This window comes from Saccostrea cucullata, unplaced genomic scaffold, assembly GCF_032062105.1.
Source record: "Saccostrea cucullata isolate Sc308-1 unplaced genomic scaffold, CSIRO_AGI_Scuc_v1 ctg68, whole genome shotgun sequence".
NCBI classification, from domain to species: Eukaryota; Metazoa; Mollusca; class Bivalvia; order Ostreida; family Ostreidae; genus Saccostrea; species Saccostrea cuccullata.
Window position 1 is genome coordinate 820,412 of NW_026939588.1, and position 22,807 is coordinate 843,218.

A 22,807-nucleotide genomic window follows, 5' to 3' on the forward strand; every position below is an offset into this window, starting at 1 on the left:
TACTAGTACGAGGGGTGATCAAAAAGTTCGCGAACTATCTCTATAAAATGTATCTACAAAACCACAATTCAGATTAGAAACAAATTTGGTGCACACATAGCCAAACACATGTTCTATAAATAGCATATGCTGAATAAAGTTTTGCTCACAATGTGGAAATGACGTCATTATGCAGGTAATTGTCCATTAATGGTTGTCTAGTGGAACTCGTTCAACAAACGACTAAAATATTTATGGTATATCTTAAAAATGCCTTTGAAGTAGCGTATAAGAATTTGTTCACAGTTTATTAAGACAAATGACTTCCTATAAATTCAATCAATGATTGGATAGATCGTTTTAGTGAAGGAAGGCAGATGGTTAAATATGATCACCTATGTTGCCCGGAGAAAGCAAGTTTGAAAAGGGGTGATTTTTTTTTAATTGAGCAATATGCTATAAAAGACCTCAAATTTTCAATTTGAAAAATTTCGAATATTTCAACAATAATATAACTATCAAATACCTAATACCGTTTACTTTTTGATCACCCCTCGTATACTCTGTCAAATAAACATAAAATACAATTTTCATTACAGCGGAGCAACATTTGAAAAGGAATGAAATCATTCAGAGTGGGTTAGAAGATTTAATGAATAAAAAAAACCTTTTTTTTCTATTCGCCCATTTTGTCAAAAAGTATAATTTTACAGAGCTGTAGGTTTGTCAAGAAAAAAAATCACCATCTTTAAAATGACGTTTGGTGGTCCTCCCAACTCAAGGAAAAATTTTTCAAAGGTATTTATAGGCAGAAAAAAGTTAAAATTTAAACATATTTGTTTGAAGAAAAAAATATCGTGTAATGGGATGTAAAAAAAATTTGAGTTCGGGCCATTTCAACACAGTAGATTGGAGAGAGGGCAACCAAATATTTTTATAACAAATGGTCATTTATAAGGCTAGTACATGTTCCATCAAAATTTTAAAAAGTAGTAATGCAAACTTTTTAATCTTTGGCACTATTTAGAAAAACAAACAAACATAAAATTTTCAGGGGGGGGTAACCTCTCATTTTTTTTTTGCGATGATAGACATAGCATATGCAATGAGACCTTTCTTTGCAAACATAATTTCTAAATTTAAATTAAAACAAATCAATATATTTTATCAAGCTTGGTATATTCAATGAGAGAGATTACAACGTTGTCAACATAATGAGACATGATGCGTTTTTATGTCCAAACATTACTCCATACAATGTGTGGGTCATTGCAAGAAATCTAGCTATTTATGTGAGGTGCCTGAAGGAAATTTATAACTGCCTATTGTTTCTATCTAACTGCTAAACAAAATAGACATGTGTACTAACTTTTCGAATGTACGACCATGTAATTAATATTTGTTTTTCATGCACCGCATATTGTTTAACATTTTCAAATTAAATGCTAAGCATCCTCCTTGCAGTGCCCCATTTGAAAATAAAATCTATCGCCACAGAATGTAAAAGACCCAACGTAAACACATATGTTTAGGACATTTTTTATGTTTTTTTCTAATGAGTCTTTAAAGAAACCAACATATTATCGAGATTTTTGTTCCATGAAAAATTAAATATAATCATGGTGATAAACATCTATCCACAGCAGATATATGCACATGCCAACCACGTGCTCAGTGGAATGATATTGTATAAAACCGAAGGGTACAAAACATAAATCGTGGGCCGCTATTAGTTTTCTGGTCACTTTAAACTATTTGATCATCGTTGGTCAAAGTTTATATAATGGTTAATAGCCAATTTTTGGTCACTTAATTGGTTATATATACCAACTTTTGGTCACTTATTTGGTTGACGTAATGACCAACTTTTGGTCACTTAATAGGTTGACGTAATGACCAAAAATTGGTCACTTTAAACAATGTTTCTTAGGAATAACACTTGTTAAAAGTTGATAACATTTATTAAGACGATCAAATGGTTCACTTATAAACACACAGAATGGTACACTATAACTTGGTTGGTACAACGTTATTTGGTTAACAAAAAGGTGACCAACCGATGGTCAATCCAGGACGTTCCTAAAAACTTGGTTCCCTTTAATGGTTTCGTATACATAGACTTGGTACCGTCTTATAACCGAAGTATACGGAGTCGTTCCTCAAAGTGACTTAGGTCACTTTTACCTTACCAGGGAAGGCTGTGTGCTACGAGTCGCGCCCCACAGCCCACTGAAGTCTAAACCCAAAACAGCTGGTTTATATAGACAAAAGTTGTTATGATGACGTAAGAGACAATCAAACCTATTACGTCACAATCAATGCAATGAATAAGTTAGCGGGATTTAACCATCAAAATTACCTACTAAATTAATAACGTTGTACCCATATAAAACATACAAAATACACCACTTTGTCATTAAATCATACATGTTAAATTAATAAAGTCATTAAATCAATTATAGTTCATTTCTTTCGTTAACTGTTCATTGACAAATTATTTACGGAGTTTATAAACATCGGGTTCAAATTCCATATATTCCAAACTTGTAAACAAGAGTTAACCCGAATTTCACAGGTACACTTTGTGAAACGTTACATTACACAAAGTCGAAACGTCCTCGTTTCGGGGCATTTATCAATGACTTATAGAAGTCCACTGGTAATGTCTTTCGAGATACGCGTTTTTCGAATATAATGTCATCTGCTTCACCACTAAACAGCTTCATCTGGTCATGATGCACATATTTTGGTTTCTCCGCTGCATACTTTCTCACTTTGAATACCGAATCGGACACAACACGTAACACTGTGTAAGGTCCATTCCGATGAACCTTAAGTTTATGAGATCTTCCTTTGGTCCTTGCCTTTGATGCGATCGACACATACTGCCCTGGGGTGTACTGAATCTGGTTTGACTTGGTGCCATACTTTCGTTTCTGGTTCTCGGTTGCTTCTATCCATCGGGTGCAATAATCTGAACTGGTAACAACGTCCTTTTTTTTTGGTCCGTGGTAAATGACCAAGGATATCAATATCCACTTGTTCCAGTGGTTCCCTAACTAAACATTGACCCGGTTTTCCTCTAGATCTGGCTGCCCTAGATGGATTCTTCTTTGCTTCACCAACGGTACAATCTCTGATATGTTTCTCAGCGTAAAATGTGTCCTCCTCGTCACAATGTTCACATGGTCGTCGGTCCTTATTATCAGGTTGTACAGCTTCTTGTACGGAAATGCTGAACACAAGATTTTGTTCACTATTAAGGTCACATGGTAACTTTTTCTTTCCCAATGTAAGAGTTCCTTCACCCAAGTTCAATTGACAGTTATGCTGTTTAAGAAAATCAAGGCCTAAAATCATATTTGACTCAACGTCAGCGACGACCACTTTATGTTCCGTAACTTCCCCATTAATACAAATTTGAAGTTCGGTCTGACCTTATGGTACAACTAAATCACCGTTTGCCATTTGTAAGTTACTACGGTTTGGGAATAATTTAATCTCACACATCTTTCTATCTCGTAATATTTCTTTGGGTGGATAACTGTTATAACTGAACCTGTGTCAATGACACAATTAATTTTCACATTGTTAACAAGCACATCAATTGTTAATAAGTTGGTACTGCGAGTATTTGAGTTCTTTATTCCAAAAACATGTGGCCCTTTCTGTTTTGTAGTTGACGTTTGGCCACCGACGTCAACTACTGTGCGTTTCCCTGGTCCTCGGGTTCTCTGGTCGTCACGTCTGGTACGTATTCCGGTTTTCTTTGGTTTCTGTATTTTTCATTTTTTAGGTGCCGTTGTAGTAACCTGCATTCTCTTTTGATGTGACCATCTTTCTTGCAGTAGAAACAGGGACCTTTCTTGTAAAACTTCTTCTCTGTGTTTTGGTTGATCATGGCTACAAGGTCTGTTTCGTAATTATTTCTGTCGGTATACACTGGTTCCTCTGTCTGGATTCGCACTGCCACTGTATTTCGTCTTCCCCGTGCTTGTTGAAAGGCCTCATATTCCAATGCCAGTCGCACTGCATCTTTTAGGTCTGTAGGTTTTCCTTGAAACACTGCCCATTCCATTTCTTGGTCATTTAAACTTCCGATGAAAGAATCTTTGGTCAACTGGTCGCGGATACATAGGGGTGCGTTCGGGTATGGCATCCTCGTAAGTGGTTTGATGTCTTGCATCAATTCTGTGATCGTTTCGTTTTTCTTCCGTATTCGGTTCTTTAGTTGCGTCTTGCAGATTTCTGTTTGATTTTCTGGGTCAAATCTTGCTGATAGTGCGTTAACAATGTGACGAAAATTATACCGATTTTCTGATGGTAGGTCGCTCAAAACGCTTAGTGCCGGGCCGCGTAGACTGGTAGCTAACTCTAATGCCTTTGTTTCCTCATGCCAGTGGTTCAATTGGGCGATCATGTCGACACACTATATAGTCGTTCCAGTTCATGGTACCATCGAATGTTGCTGGTTTTCTTCCTCTAGGTTCCGGGGTACGTCTGAATCCGTGGTCATGGGCTTGTCTTGTGTGACCATAATTTGGTACATCATAATCGAAGCTGCGCATGGTCGGCTAAAATTCGTTGGTCTCATCATTGGTAGTGTAACTTCGTGGTACCGTCGGGTTTGACCAACTTGTCCTTGAAGGTTCATGATACCGAAATTCTTCACATAAATTTTGTAGAGGTGTATTTCTGTATGGTCGATGCTCACTGCGTATTTGGTCATCGTCAGACGTAGTACTTGTACCGGACTGCACGCAATTTTGGTCTACATATTGGTTGTCAGCACTCGTTGGTCTCACTTGAGATTGTAATTGGTTCATCTGGGACTTCAACATTTTTAATTCTTGTAGAATTATGTGTAGACTGTCGTTGGTATCTGCGTTGATTCCGCTGCCGTCTCCTATCTGGTCGTTGTTGTTAACCTGCAAAAGAACTTCTTTACTTGGAGTACCGTCGATAAACTGTAGCTCTTTTGGTTCTGTATTACGGTCCTCTTCTTCAACCCCTTTTTCGTTCCTCGACATCTTTGAAATGGTTTAGGTTCACACTTCACGGAATAGCGGATCCCACCGCTGCCACCAATGTAACGAAACCGAGGGTATCATGTAATAAACTCGTGGGCCGCTATTAGTTTTCTGGTCACTTGGTCGAGATTTGATGGTTCCGTTGGTCAAAGTTTATATAATGGTTAATAACCAATTTTTGGTCACTTAATTGGTTAATGGGACCAACTTTTGGTCACTTATTTGGTTGACGTAATGACCAACTTTTGGTCACTTAATAGGTTGACGTAATGACCAAATTTTGGTCACTTTAAACAATGTTTCTTAGGAATAACACTTGTTAAAAGTTTATAACATTTATTAGGACGATCAATGGTTCACTTATAAACACACAGAATGGTACACTATAACTTGGTTGGTACAACGTTATTTGGTTAACAAAAAGGTGACCAACCGATGGTCAATCCAGGACGTTCCTAAAAACTTGGTTCCCTTTAATGGTTTCGTATACATAGACTTGGTACCGTCTTATAACCGAAGTATACGGAGTCGTTCCTCAAAGTGACTTAGGTCACTTTTCCCTTACCAGGGAAGGCTGTGTGCTACGAGTCGCTCCCCACAGCTGACTGAAGTCTAAACCCAAAACAGCTGGTTTATATAGACAAAAGTTGTTATGATGACGTAAGAGACAATCAGATACCTATTACGTCACAATCAATGCAATGAATAAGTTAGCGGGATTTAACCATCAAAATTACCTACTAAATTAATAACGTTGTACCCATATAAAACATACAAAATACACCACTTTGTCATTAAATCATACATGTTAAATTAATAAAGTCATTAAATCAATTATAGTTCATTTCTTTCGTTAACTGTTCATTGACAATTATTTACGGAGTTTATAAACATCGGGTTCAAATTCCATATATTCCAAATTTGTAAACAAGATTTAATCCGAATTTCACAGGTACACTTTGTGAAACGTTACAATATTAACAAGGAAATTCGAGCTGTAAACAGAACAGTTTTTCCCGATCTGCTGGAGTGGGGTTAAAATCGCGTTTTTACATTAATCAGACGATGCGATGCAACAAATAAAAGTAGCAAGTAATATAACCTAATGATTATTACTTAGTAATTTCTTGTCTTGATGTTATTATGGTCGCATTTATTCTAAAATCAATGTTATTCGAACTCTATGTGACAGAGGAATGGCGGACGAAATAAACACAGGGCCTCAAGAAGACACCCATATGAAAAATCAAATTTTTGAAAATTATGGATAATGACAAGAGAAAAGCAAAACAAATGGTTGTAGCCATATTATCAATGAATCAAACTAACACCATTTTCAATGGTGTTTTTCATCTCGTGAATGCTGTAGCTGCGCAGTTCTAACATGATTAATTTCCTCCTAATTAAAACAAAATAAACTTGATTATTTATTAAGTTTGGTCTCTAACAGTAGGTAATAAGTGCATTAGCACTTTGTGTAACTTTGGGCTTGTTTAGTAGAGTATAAAGCGCATTCTTGATATTTCTTATTTTACACCAGACTAGATCCAATATGGCTTGTACATCCCCCTTAATCTTAATAATCCAAATTTTTAAAACATTGGAATATGTGAAAAAAGATAAAAATAATATTTGCTAGTAAAGTCTAGTATATAAAATACATGTATCTAAATATTAAATAGCTGCTTTAATTATATTATTATACATATACTGAATCTTTACCCAATAATTTCGATTATTGCACTCATAAAAGCAAAATAAAAAAAAATTGATATAATTTGAATAAAGTTGTAGTGTCAGGTCTTTAATACATGTATATAGACATCAGGTCATTCATATAGACACATGGTTGGTCAGGTCTTTAGTAGGTAGAGTCGGTCAGGTCTTTAGAATTGGACATGGCCATGCAGTCAGGTCATTGCAATATATTGTTGTAATGTCACCAATATTTTTTCAAATGCTTAAAAAAAAGATTTAGTATAATTTTAAAATTGTATGAGCATTAAATTCTTTAAATTATAGTTTGTGAAAATTATAGTTTGTGAAAATTCACATACGTATATAAATTCAGACAGTTTGCTTGGTCAGGTCAATGCAATTTTTTATGTACTTGTTCATATTAAAGTTCATAAATGTGTGTTTTCATGTCTGAAGTGTTTTATTGATTAAGTATTATTATGCTTAATATAATATCATATATCATATAATTGATTATGATATAACATAAAGAATGAAATTTTTAAAGAAAGATAAAGATTTTAAGTGATTTTTATTTGGTCAGGTCATTTCATATTAGGTCAGATCCTTAAAATTCCATGATATTAACTAATAATTGAGGTAAAAAATGTTTCTAAAACCATTTTATCCAAAGTATTAACCATTATAATGAAGAAAATCTTTTAAACATATCAAATATTTAAAAAATATAACTATTATTGATGATTTTGGTTTTGGTCAGGTCAATTCATATTTGGTCAGGTCATTACATTTCCATGAAATGAACAGATAAATAACAATTAATTTGGTAAAAAATGTGTATATAAATATTTATATAACTTAACTTCATATTATTATCAAGAAAATATCCTTAAAAAATATGATAAATGGTCTTAAAATAATGATTTTTGACGAATGTTATGTTGGTCAGGTCAGTCAGGTCTTTAGGAGGTCAGGTCTTTAATATCTCGCCTTTTATGGATAGTTTGCTTTATGCATCCCTATAGATATATATATCGGGTCAAGTACAAAATAAGACGAAAATAGTCCCATCCACATAATCTGCAGTAAATCGGTTTTGTTATTATAATATTTTTGAAAGATCATAAATATTCATGTATGATTATATCAATTGTATTCTTATATAAATATATGTACAACACAATAAATGCAAATTACTTTTTAATGAATATTTACAAGCACTTTGATTGAAATAATTTAATATAATAAAAACCAAGAATAGATCTAAATTAACACCACAATTTTTTTTTACAATTTGACAGGTCGACAAGTTGACAACAGGTCGACAGGTAGACAGTTTTTTTTATTCTCTTTTCATATGCGCAATGTCTGATAACAGTTAGATGTTTACATCTCCATTTGACAATCCAAATCTATGACGACATGTTGACATGTTGAATTACATATTTAAATAAACATGTCTACCTGTCGACCTGTCAACCCGTCAACCTGTCTACATGTCGACCTGTCGACCTGTCGACCCGTCGACCTGTCTACCTGTCGACCTGTCAACCCGTCGACCTGTCGACCCATCGACCCGTCGACCTGTCGAGCTGTCGACCCGTCAACCTGTCGACCTGTCAACCTGTCAACCTGTTAAGCAAACATAGTAACATTTGTTTGAACAGATAATCTTTTAAATTAATTTATATGCAAGATTAAATATCTTGTTTTGTACCTTTATAATCCATTTGATATAATAATTGGTTGACGATATAGAATGCAATAAAGAATGCAGTCGGTTGGTATTATTCACCAACAATGGCTCTAAATATTCATTAAAATAGCATACATTTAATTCATATACAAAATATGCTAATTTATACTGTTTTGTACATTTATGAATATAAATAAATATGCAAAAATATATATTCTTACGAGGAAAAAAAGCGGAACTATTTTCGTCTTATAATGTACTTGAGCCCATGTTTCAGTGTTAACAAAGAAATAATTCTCAATTAATATGCATACCATGCAGATTTTATACTTTAAAACATGTTTAATATGCACATTAAAATTTTGTGTTTCTTAGTTTGCTGATTTGAAACAAGAATGAGTGTCTCTCTTTTCCTTACTCTTCTCTCTTTCTCTAAAAGTCAGCCGTTGTATGGGTACCTCATTTTTTAGAATGATTTAATCAGCTATACATGTATACTTGCAATAGATGTAACAGGAGGGAGATCAGATTCTTTAAAAAAGTTTGTTTATTAATTTAATGTTAAACTTTTCATTAAACATTAAAACTTGTCAGGTTTTCCCTGCCTTTTTGCTGCATTTTCATTCCTTTCATTATTTATCGAAGATTCGGGTGTATTTTTAGTTTTTGCTTCTGTTTATTTATCCGCAAAAAAATTTAACCTTGCCGATAACTTTTGAAAAATTGGGATATATGGCTTAACTTGACATTTTGTTAAAAATTGCACAATGCCAGAAATATGACATTTGATACCTGGTATCTGAATACTAAATTGTTATATTAAAACAAGAGGCCCACGGGCCACTTCGCTCACCTGAGCACTGTGGCTAGCATAAAAGCAGAAATTAGTTTATTATTGAAAAGTTTAAACCCAAAAGTAGTCCCAACCATTCCTTAAAGGAGAGATGGTATGATTTGCTCAAACTTGGATCTACACTACAGGATGCTTCCATATAAATATGACCAATCGTGGCTTTGCTATTCTTGAGAAGAAGATTTTAAAAGAATTTTAATTTCCTAAATATTTCTATGTAAAACTTTGGTCGGCCATTGTGGCCCCACCCTACCTCGGGGGGTCATGATTTTGAACAAACTTGAATCTACACTACCTGAGGATGCTTCCATATAAATATGACCAATCATGGCTATATTATTCTTGGAAAGAAGATTTTTAAAGAATTTTCCATTGATATATTTCTATGTAAAACTTTGGTAGGCCATTGTGGCCCCACCCTACCCCCGGGGGTCATAATTTGAACAAAATTGAATCTACACTGCCTGAGGATGCTTCCATATAAATATGATCAATCATGGCTTTGTTATTCTTGAGAAGAAGATTTTTAAAGAATTTTCCTACATGTATGTAATTCTATGTAAAACTATGGTCGGCCATTGTGGCCCCGCCCTACCCCCGGGGGTCATGATTTCAACAAATTTGAATCTACACTACCTGAGGATGCTTTCATATAAATATGACCAATCATGGCTTTGTAATTCTTGAGAAGAAATTTTTTAAAGAATTTTCCTACATGTATGTATTTATATGTAAAACTATGGTCGGCCATTGTGGCCCCGCCCTACCCCCGGGGGTCATGATTTGAACAAAATTGAATCTACACTACCTGAGGATGCTTCCATTTAAATATGATCAATCACGGCTTTGTTATTCTTGAGAAGAAGATTTTTAAAGAATTTTCCTACATGTATGTAATTCTATGTAAAACTATGGTCGGCCATTGTGGCCCCGCCCTACCCCCGGGGGTCATGATTTCAACAAATTTGAATCTACACTACCTGAGGATGCTTTCATATAAATATGACCAATCATGGCTTTGTAATTCTTGAGAAGAAATTTTTTAAAGAATTTTCCCATATATTTCAATGTAAAACTTTGGTTGGCCATTGTGGCCCCGCCCTACCCCCGGGGGTCATGATTGGATCAAACTTGAATCTACACTACCTGAGGATACTTCCATATAAATATAACCAATCATGGCTTTGCTATTTTTCAGAAGATTTTTAAAGAATTTTCCTATATATTTCTATGCAAAACTTTGGTCAGCCATTGTGGCCCCGCCCTATCCCCGGGGGTCATGATTTGAACAAAACAGAATCTACACTACCTGAGGATGCTTCCATATAAATATGATCAATCATGGCTTTGTTATTCTTGAGAAGAAGATTTTTAAAGAATTTTCCCATGTATTTCTATGTAAAACTTTGGTCGGCCATTGTGGCCCCGCCCAAACCCGGGGGTGCATGATTTGAACATACTTGAATCTACACTACCTAAAGATGCTTCCATATAAATATGATCAATCATGGCTTTGTTATTCTTGAGAAGAAGATTTTTAAAGAATTTTCCCATGTATTTCTATGCAAAACTTTGGTCGGCCATTGTGGCCCCGCCCTATCCCCGGGGGTCATGATTTGAACAAAATTGAATCTACACTACCTGAGGATGCTTCCATATAAATATGATCAATCATGGCTTTGTTATTCTTAAGAAGAAGAGTTTTTAAGAATTTTCCTATGTATTTATATGTAAAACTATGGTCGGCCATTGTGGCCCCGCCCTATCCCCGGGGGTCATGATTTGAACAAACTTGAATCTACACTACCTGAGGATGATTACACATGGGTTTCATCTTTCCTGGCCCAGTGGTTCTTGAGAAGAAGAATTTTTAAAATGCAATTATTTTTTCACTAATTCATAATTATCTCCCCTTGGAAGAGGGCGTGGCCTTTCATTTGAACAAACTTGAATCCCCTTCGCCCAAAAATACTTTGTGCTAAGTTTGGTTGAAATTGGCCCAGTGGTTCTTGAGAAGAAGATGAAAATGTGAAAAGTTTACAGACAGACGGACAGCTAGACAGTTAGACAGACAGACGGACAGACGGACGCCGGACAAAATGTGATCAGAAAAGCTCACTTGAGCTTTCAGCTCAGGTTAGCTAAAAAGTGTTGACAGGTACATGAAAATCTGATTTTAGGGACCAGGTAAAATTTACCACAATCATTGATGTTATTATGATGGGACAAAATTCTTATTTAGAAAACAAAATTCTTAATTAAAAAAAATATTATATGTCCCATGGCAGTCGTTTTTCAAAAAATATCTGTCCCATGCCTTTAGACTTATAAAACAAGAGGCCCAGGGGCCACAGCGCTCACCTGAGCACATCAGGCTTGAATTTAACCCCCCCCCCCCAAGCATTCATCATTTGAGCAAACTAGAATCTACACTAGCTGAGGATGATTCCATATAAATATCACTAGTCATAGCTTTGAAGTACTTGAAAAGAAGATTTTAAAAGATTTCCCTATATATCCCTATGTAAAATTTGGGTCGGCCATTTTGGCCCCACCCTAGCTCCGGGGGTCATGATTTGAACAAATTTGAATCTACACTACCTGAGGATGATTCCACATGAGTTTCATCTTTCCTGGCCCAGTGGTTCTTGAGAAGATTTTTAAAGATTTTTCCTATATATTCCTATGTAAAACTTGGGTCAGCCATTTTGGCCCCACCCTAGCCCAGGGGGTCATGATTTGAACAAACTTGAATCTACATTACCTGAGGATGATTCCACATGAGTTTCATCTTTCCTGGCCCAGTGGTTCTTGAGAAGAAGATTTTTAAAGATTTTTCCTGTATATTCCTATGTAAAAACTTGGGTCGGCCATTTTGGCCCCAGCCTAGCTCCGGGGGTCATGATTTGAACAAACTTGAATCTACACTACCTGAGGATGATTCCACATGAGTTCCATCTTTCCTGGCCCAGTGGTTCTTAAGAAGAAGATTTTTTTAAAATGCCATTAATTTTTCTCTAATTCATAATTATCTCCCCTTGGAAAAGGGCGTGGCCCTTCATTTGAACAAACTTGAATCCCCTTCACCCAAGGATACTTTGTGCCAAGTTTGATTGAAATTGGCCCTGCGGTTCTTGAGAAGAAGTCGAAAATGTGAAAAGTTTACAGACAGACGGACAGACAGACAGACAGACAGACGGACGCCGGACAAAATGTGATCAGAAAAGCTCCCTTGAGCCTTCGGCTCAGGTGAGCTAAAAATACTGTCCCATGATTATACACATCCCAGATACTTTCAAAATTAACTTCGTTCAAAACAGAGAATTAAAAAAGGGGTATACGAATGAAATTTTCTTGCATGTTTATTGTTATAGCATAATATATATATGTGTGGTATCTTTCCACTTTATAAACATACGGAGAGAAAATATCTTCAATTCTGTATGAAGTTTGTCAGAGGTCAAAGGTCAATACATGGCCGAATCACACGGCGCAATAATATCTACCGTTACATATAAAATATAAAATGACTTGCTTTTCATGTATAAAGATGAACAAAATAAACAAATGAAATAATTGTTTTATTTACAACGTGAACAAATACTTCATAAATTTTTTTGGCGATAGATTTAACCTGTGTATATAAAGAATATACCGATAGAAACTAGATTGTTTACAAGTTGTATGTCACTTTGTCAGCTGCAGAGTCTCTAACTTTTTAATTTAATCCTTATTTTTGTTGGACCTTAAGTTAAATCTTCATGATATAGGCTAAAACTATATTTTTTTCATTAAGTTCTACTCACGATAAATGTGTAAATCTGTTGGAAAATATCAAAGCATTGCAATCACGCCACGAACAGCTGAGAAACACCTCGATCGGCGCTGTCGTACTTCAATGTAAACTGTCGCCAGTGTCTCCGTGTTAACATCATAAATATGCCTTTAGTTACTGGAATCGTAGATTTAATGTTTTTGATCAAATTTAAAACTTGATTGCAAGTTAACTGGCTCGAACAAGTGTCTCAATCCATCCATCCCTTTCAAGCGACCGAAATTCCTCCAACTTTTTATCATTCATTCTCGGAGGTGTTTCCCATGTCTTTTCAGCATTAATGATCAATTTTCACAAATGAAATATTCCCAGACAAGAATCTATTCACTATTACTGATCACAAGTAGCCTTTTAACAAAATATTCCCTTCGAAATTGAATTCTTACCCTGACGAATTCGAAACGTAACCGCCTTTCAAGCCAATTTACACCTTGCGTATTTTTGACGGAAATTTACGGCGACCGGTTAGTGCAATATTTATATCCGAATATATTTAATTTAATATTTAATTGTCCATCTCAAATGTGTATATAAGTAATAAATAACAAGTTTTTAAACTTCAATGGGAATTGAAGTGGGTCGGTACGTGATCAAATCTTCTGAGAAGGCCTTCGGCCTTCACAGAATTTGATCATGGGACCGACCCACTTCAATTCCCATTGAAGTTTATAAACTTGTTATTTATTTCTTTAATGTATTTTTAAATTCTTTTGCCTTATAATTCTTTAGAATAAACCATGAAAGAAATACCTAGTTAATTTAACTAGTGTGCCTAGTAAAGCGTTTGCATGTCGTGAATAGTAACCATTCTGTATACTGGCTAAGATAGTGAGTATAAAGTAGGGGTCACCTGGAGCATGGGTCCTATAGATACCTACACCTAATCTAGTAAAAGTTACTTATAAATTCTAGATTTATTAATGTTATATAGTAAATTTTATTACGCAATACCTAGAAATACTACCATTAAGGGAGTGATTATATGGGCAGTTTTTTTTTGGGGGGGGGGGGGGGTTATTTCATCCCATTTGGACTTTCTTTATTCTTTAAGCCAAAGACTCATCAGATTTTATACACCATATAAACATGATAAAGAATACAGAATAGATATTATATATACAAAAATACACTAAGGATATAAATGTTAGTATAAATAGTCGTTACAAATTAGACTTTCGTAGAGCTGTAGCTTTATATAAAAATTTTCCCAAATTAGACAACTCTTTTACATTTTGACTACTCATTAAACTTACAATTTTAAATACACTTGGTTTGACATAATAATACTTCTTATTGTACATACTTCTCAGATTTTCATATAATATGGACATTTTAATATGAAATGAAATTCATCTTCAATATCATTAAAGGAGCATAGTGTGCAAATTCTTTGAGATCTAAGTGTATTATTATATCTACCAGTTTCATTTTTTAATTGGTGCTTTGATAATCTAATCTTGGTGAGCATTCTCTTATATCTAATCATCAATAGGTTTTGTTAAATATCTTTGTAATACAAAATTACTTTTTGTTTTTATGTTTACTGGCTAAGATAGTGAGTATAAAGTAGGAGTCACGTGGAACGTGGGTCGTATAGATACCTACACCTAACCTAGTAAAAGTTACTTATAGATTCTCGATTTATCAATGTTATATAGTAAATTTTATTACGCAATACCTAGAAATACTACCATTAAGGGAGTGATTGTATGGGCAGTAAATTTACTGGTCTTCTAGGTGACTTTTACTACTTAATTTTTCAGTGTATATGTATTTTTTTTTCTGAACCTTTAAAAAACATACGGTAAAGACAATTATCTCCCACGACATTCAGGGATTGAACAAAGTTAAGCAATTTTTCATTTATTCTAAATACACTAATGACTTAGCTACCTTAATATAAAAGGTGACGGCGACAGAGAGCGCCCATCAGATGCCAACATTTTAATTTACCATGAAAGAGATTCTATTTCCTGTGTAGTTCCATAAAAACCATTCAAGTGGACTTAATTCATCATTAACAGATTTAATTGATACCGTACATTAACAACAGACCCAGAGCTTTTACATTCTATAAATCGAATTTAACTCGAATAACAAGTCATCTGCAAATTGTCGTTCTTCAAACAAGATGTTGTTGCAAGTTATTGAATTCAAATAGTGCTATAACGAGTAAGTATAAAATTTTATCTTTACTTCTTTGTAATTAATGTTGTATTGGCGAGAGTAAATGTATGTACATGTATCTCTGTATCTCTGTCATGACAATATTCAAATAATATACATGTAGTATACTTTAATTTGTAACGTCGTATTTGTAATAATGTTTTATAAAATGATGCCCATCCTTATAAAAACTGGATTACAATTAGCGGAGAGTTCTATGCTTATTATAAAATACTATTACATAATTCATACCAATTAACAAAGTAAAGTGACAAAAATACTGAGGATTTTCACAGTTTTTTTTGTTGTTGTGTTTATTAAACATAACTATAAATATTCTTCAATTATCAGATTTTTTCTCTTTCTTTTGGTACTGTGGAAATGATAGGACGACAAGTTCCATTTCGAATTAGATCTTGCATTCAGTACTGAAAAGTTCAAGGTAACTTTACTTTAAGTATAAAATTCCTTATCTTCCTCTTTTTTAAATTTTATTTTATATTAATTACCCGGTACTACCGTACTTGTTTACTTTAGTTTTAAATAACGAATTCTGCAAACTGTAAACATAATTTTGAACCTTGACAAGTGAGTATGTTATTGAACAAAATCTTCACTTGTATCATATATTTTTCTGTTTCTTTTACCTATGATCTTGAATACTGTTCGTTATCTCCATATGTTTCACTTTTTCGATTGCAAAAAATATTATTAGTATTTATTACATTCAAGGAGAAGAACCAATAAGTTATAAAAACTTGTTTCCAATCTTTTTGAATTACAGAATAGAACGATGAAGAGAAACGAAACTAATGCTTCATTTTTCCTTGATTTTCCCATTTAATCAACGGGAAGAACAAATACAAAATATGTAATTTCTGCATTTGAATTAAATTCAATATTTATAAAAATCAGAAAATTTACATTATGATACGTTTTTTATATCAAGAATTAAAAAAGTTTGATTTCAAAAATAATGTATTTTGATATCAGGAAATCCTAAATCCTAATATTTTTTATATTAATTTTCTATATTAAATATTCGACACTCTGACATCAGAAAATAACGGGTAAATATTCATATGAAGATTTTGAATTGATTTTCTAAAATAAGAAAATGGATTGTTGATAAAAATACCTCAAAGATATTAAAAAGGAGCCTCATAAAGATGGGCCGGGGGGGGGGGGGGGGGTCGACATTAAAACACATCAAATATGCATGTAACTGAAACTTTAAAAGTGGAATCAAGTTTACGTTATATGCACATACTGCTTTACATTTATATGTACATGATTATTTTTTTTCGACAGTGAATGCTTCATATAATACCGGTATATAATTTTTTTTTTTTAATTAGTTTACACAATTTTTATTTACTTATAAGGATGTTAGAGGGATAAAATGTGCATTTAGATACATTGTACATCAATGACGTATTGTCAATTAACAATGGTTATTTCCATTCTTATGTCGATACGATGTGAACTTGAAATCAAAGATACCACAGAATCTGACACGTTTCATATTTGAATATTTCACTTGAAAATGACGCTATTAGTAATCTAACAACCAAGCTAAATGATAAACGCGATGCCTTTATCTTTTCAATCGTCAGTTTCACTTACTTATACAGCAATATACCTTCATCACCTGCATACGGGGTTTATATCTCACAGTTGATTCGATATGCAAGAGCATGCTCTTTAATATACGTATGAACAATTTTTTAAACGAGGTAAGTTATCGAAAAACAAGTTGTTTATACAAGAATAATAGCGGTGTTACAACGCACTTTGAAAAATTACGCACTTTGAAAAAAATTTTCAAAGTGCGTTAAATTTGGGACCAAATCAACTCACTTTGAAAAAATAAAATTTCTTTTCAAAGTGCGTTAATATCGACCATATTAACGCACTTTGAAAAAATGTGTATGGATTGGTCAATATTCTTGCAAATCTTAGGTATGATAAATAATTGAACCTGTTTGATAACTCTTCTGTGATAGGTCACTTCAGGATGTGAAAGTGAGCGATTTTGATTTTTCCATACTTTGAAAATTCTTTCTCTCTTAAATGCTTTACTGTACTTAATTTTTTTCAGTTTGCAAGCATTTTATGTAAATTCAAATTTATTGAAGGTTTTCAACGTCATACCAGTTATGTAAGTACATATATTTGGATGTAGCATAGGCATCGGTACCGGGAATGGTGGGGTGGGGGTTGGGGTACATGTTGGCACACAAATGTTTTTCAAAGATATACATAATATATGTATGCATTAAAAATTGGGGCTTACCTGGGGGGGGGGGGGGTCAACTTTCAATTTGCTACCGACGGCTATGCACAATGTATAAGAAAAAAGAGTTGGGATGAGAGACCTTCTACTTGTCTTCTCCTTCTTCTCAATGAGGTTAAATGAGTACATGTAAATTAAAAAAAAAGTTTTTCGAAAGATATAATTATTACAAATTGATTCTATCTATTACTAAAATCTAAGTCTAGAATTTTTTGTTTCATGCATTTTTTTTTCAAAGTGCGTTAAATGCCTCCATGGTAAAAAATGTTAATGTACACTCTTAACGCAATTTGAAGAATGTTTTCAAAGTGCGTTGAGTGTGTCCAAAATTATACGCACTTTGAAAAATTTTTCAAAATGCGTTGATTTTGTCGCAATTTTAACGCACTTTGTAAAAAATTTTCAAAGTGCGTAATTTTTTCAAAGTGCTTTGCCACATAACGGTCTCTTTTAAAGTCATCATTTCGTAAGTTTTACATTCGATACAATGAACTTGTCAGCAAATTAAATCTATATGTATCATTGAGTCAAATGCTGACTGACATTTTTTATACTAATTGTTAGTCCATTAATTATACACTGAATTGTGGACACATTTTACTGTGATTCCCGATCATGACAAGGAGCACAAGGCGTGTGTAACTGGTCGACAGGGGATATTCACTCCTTCATGGCACCTAATTCCACCTCATGTTTTGGAGAAACGTGTCTCCTCTGCTCCTGCTTTGTATTGTTTAACAGACTTTTGAACTTGAATACTATTTGTAATTTCCATATATTTCATCTCCATATATTTAATTAATATATATTTCTTTTTTGAAAATATTAAAAATTAAAAACAAAAGCGCGATACCAGTATATAATATAGAACAAGTACATATAGGCATCATTATACCTTGATGTCATTATGTTTAATTTTGTATTGCTTCGCGTCTGAAACAACGTGTGTGACAACGTATGCGAAGAGCAAGTAGATTGGGCTTGATAAGTTTACTATTTTCTTTAATTCCAGAAAAAGTATGCCAAACGCATCAACATTCATGTCAGAATATAGTACGGCTTTAGTTGAAACAACTTTTACACCGGAAGTCCTATTCAACAGTACAACGCAGACTCCCGGGATTATGAACACTACAATACTGTCTTCTGGAACTATCAACACTACCATGTTAACTTCTGAGACTTCATCTATAACAATCTTCGATTACATCAATTACGTTTTCCTGCCTGTATCTGTGTTACTTGGCGTTGTTGGAAACTCACTGACTGTCCTTGTAATGCGCACAGACCGTTTTTCCGGTTCCCCATTTTCATGCCTGCTAATTGTCCTAGCTCTGTCCGATTTGGTTGCTCTCCTCTCTCAACCCTTTAACAAGGCTTTTTTCATTGAGTTGATTGGACAGGATATCAGGGCTATACATGATATAACTTGTAAACTGTACATTGTGATTCGACGTACCTCCAAGATGATGTCATCATGGATGGTTGTCGGCCTTTGTTTAGAGCGGTTTATTGCTGTCTGGTTTCCAATGAAAGCCAAGTATTTAATTTCTAAACGACTGGTATTGACCTTTATCATTTCAATCTTGGTGATCATCGTTTCGTTTAATGGTGCATGGAGCTATGCATCTCGGGTTCTTGATGGACAGTGCAATCCAGATGTGTACGATCACTCCGATTCAAATGAAAGGTTAAAGTTCGGACTGATGCTTCAGATGGGAACCGCTATTTACTCTATGGTACCGATAGTTATCCTAATTTTCCTGACTACACTCATCGTTGTGAAGTTATTTAAACATCAGAGATGGCGACGGAGCTTAAATTCACGACCTTCCAGCGACAACGAAGGCCGAATCACAGCCATGCTGATATGTATCGTCATCGCCTACGTCATACTGATTTTACCTATCACTATAATACACAATGTGGCGTATCAGAAACATGTGCATGCGTACTCAGAGAAATCCTATAAATTTAGCTCCTTCAAGGAAGTCGCACAATGGATGGAACAACTTAATTACTGCCTTAATTTCTTTTTGTACGTAATGACTTCAAAGCAGTTTAGACAACTGTTATGTAACATTGTATTCAAGAATTCTAGAGTACAATAAGATGGATATAACAAATAGATACTGTATACAGGGTTATTTTCGCCCCTTGTTATTTTCGCCCTTTTGCGCTTGCAAACAATTTTGCCCCGTTTTAAATTCGCCCATTCATAGTTTTATTTAAGAAATTATGCTGTGTAATTTGAATTCGCCCAGTTTTAAATTCGCCCAATCAAGAAGAGGGCGAAAGGGGCGAAAATAAAACGGGGGCGAAAATTTCCATGTATACAGTAAAAAAAATGAAGGAATCACATTGTAATAATTTCTCTTCCTAAGATTTAAATCGACACCGGGTCATTCCATGCGTTTGCGAAATACCCCTTTACAATGATCGCTAAACCATGAAACTTCTTATTTAACATATTTCATCTTGCTTAAATCAGTGACTGGTTTGATGAGGTTCTCAGCAAAACATAATGTACATGTATTGGAACGCTTTGTGAAGTAAATTTTAATGAGTGAATTTAAGGGTGGTGTTACTAAATGAAAAGAATGAAATTACAGTATGGAAAATTAATATGTTAAATATTCCGGTTTGGGTTTTTTTCCTCTGTCAAATTCTAAATTACACTATTTTTTTTAAATTTATACATCATGTCAAAATAGATTAAATATTGTTATAAGAACTCTAAACGATAAATAGCTCAGTGTACTTTTATAATCTCTATTCTGTCAGTATCAAAATATTTAGTGCAATAAGTCTTTTTGGAATGGGTTTTTTTTTTGGTTAAAAATTCAGATTTTATCCATTATTACTTTGTTTAAAAAAACCAATATAATTGTACGTACACGTACACGGAAATTGATATAAAAAAGATACTAGTCTTGAGTTCCTGATTAACAATTCTACGGTTTTTGGAGAACAGGTCTTCCAACAATCTATTGGAATGCCCATGGGTACCAACTGCGCCCCCTTATTAGCAGAATTTGTTCAAAATCTTATACGTGAAAAGAAGAAAACACTTGCTGTGGCATTCAACTCGACATTTAGATATATTGACTAAGAGTGGTTATTTTCATTCTTATGTCGAAACGATATATCTTGGTAAGCTTGAAATTAAAGACACCACAGAGTCTGACACATCTGGTTCATATCTAGATGTTTTACTAGACGAAGACGATACTGATAATCTAACAACAAAGCTTTATGATAAATGTGATGGCTTTTCAATCGTCATCTTCCCTTACTTATGCAGCAATATACCTTTATCACCTCAATTTGGGGTTTATATAAGTTGATTCGATACGCATGAGCTTGTTCTATGTATGAATAATTACTGAAACGAGATTAGTTATTGACAAAAAAAAAAAACAAAAACAAAATAAGGATATCATCTTCCCTGTCTTGTCATATCAATGGACATTTGAATGACAGATCGGTAATCTTAAAACTTAAAAAAAGTCATTGGTCTAAGAGTGCATTGTGGAAAAGCACTTTGAAAAAATTACGCCCTATGAACATTTTTTTTAAAGTGCGTTAAAATTGCGACAAAATCAACGCACTTTGAATTCTTTTTCAAAGTGCATTAAATTTGGGAAACACTCAACGCACTTAATTTTTTTTTTCAAAGTGCGTTAAGTGTGTACGTCAACATTTTTTACCATTGGGACATTTAACACACTTACAAAAAAATATGTATAAAACAAAAATTCTAGACTTAGATTTTAGTAATTGAGGAAAACAACTTGTAATAATTATCTCTTTCGAAAAACTTTTTAAATTTACATGTATTGATTTACCCTCATTAAGAACGAGGAGAAGATGAGTAGAAGGTCTCTTAGCCCAACTCTTTTTTCTTATACTTAGCCGTCGTTAGCAAAGTGAAAGTATAGACCCCCCAAAGGTAAGCCCCAATTTTCAATGCCTATATTATGGATGTCTTTGCAAAACATTTGTGTGCCTAAACCCCCACTACTTCCCGGAACCGATGTCTATGCTACAATTAAATGTACGTATTTGCATACCTGTAACTGGTATGACGTTGAAAACTTTCAATAAAGTTTAGTTTACATAAATGATGTGTGCAAACTGGGAAGAAAGTACAGTAAAAGATTTAGGAGAGAAAGAATTTTAATTCAAAGTAGGGAAAAAATCAAAATCGCTCACTTTCACATCCTGAAGTGACCTGATCACCGAAAAGTTAGGCAACAGGTTCAATTATTTATCAAACGTAAGATTGACCAATTAACGCACTTTGAAAAGAAATTTTATTTTTAAAAGTGCGTTGATTTGGTCCCAAATTTAACGCACTTAAATTTGAAAATTTTTTTCAAAGTGTGTAATTTTTCAAAGTGCGTTGTAATAGTGCATCGTGATTTTGACCAGTCTGAAAGGTTATGTTCATTTATGAAAGGGTATGAACTTAAAAATGGATTTTTTATTCATTTACTAAAAGAGCACTTTTACACATTTTGTAAGGCTTGGCAAATGCATAAGAATATCAATCTGCCCAAATACGTAAATCTTTACATCAGGAAACTTAAACACAACAAATATTGAAATACATCAAGGTCCTTTTAATTTACCATTATTTATTAAAGTAAACAAAAATTGAATTCGATGGTATTCAATCATTAAAGGTATGTATGGAAAAGAGTATATGTTGAGTTTTTGACTTTTATTTGCAACATCCAAACCAAATGACATGCACACTTTTGTTGTAAAAGTATAATAATCGTTGTTTGCTTGTTATTTAGTGTAAATCTGGAAAATCACAGATGCAAGGTTTAGTACACTATTTTAGAACAATTTTAAAATCAGTAAAATTTCATGCCTTACTTTAGTTGCCCAATCCCTCCAAGTCATACATAGAAAGCATGTACTTGAATATACATAAAGATGTTAAGTTACAATCTCTATTATTTCAGAAAAAAGGAATACAATTCTGAGAAGAGATAACATTTTTTAAAAATCAACTATACCGGTATTTTTATCTTCATACGATCGAACCGAAGTTAAAATACTAGTTTTCTGTAAATACACAAAACATTTCATTAAAATACAGTCGTTTGGCCAGTTCCGGATTTTGGCCAGTTCCGAATAATTAGTAATTTAAGGACTGATAATTAATAAATTCAACGGTGTAAAAATAAATTGATTTTTATGTAAGAAGGCTTATTCATGAGTGTTTGAATTATATGAAGTT

General features: G+C 33.8%; 2 protein-coding genes across 2 annotated transcripts in view; both read left to right on the forward strand.

The window, feature by feature from the left end:
• Positions 1 to 22,807, forward strand: part of LOC134253414 (uncharacterized) — a 230,129-nt gene that overhangs the window by 161,020 nt on the left and 46,302 nt on the right. The window lies entirely within an intron of this gene.
• Positions 18,675 to 19,672, forward strand: LOC134253409 (growth hormone secretagogue receptor type 1-like). Its single transcript, XM_062735935.1, has one exon. The coding sequence runs from the start codon at positions 18,678 to 18,680 to the stop codon at positions 19,662 to 19,664; it is 987 nt and encodes a 328-aa protein (XP_062591919.1). The 5' UTR covers positions 18,675 to 18,677; the 3' UTR covers positions 19,665 to 19,672.

Bases quoted from the DNA above. Each gene is read 5' to 3' on its own strand.
- LOC134253409 (XM_062735935.1), top strand. From the start codon at position 18,678: ATGAACACTACAATACTGTCTTCTGGAACTATCAACACTACCATGTTA.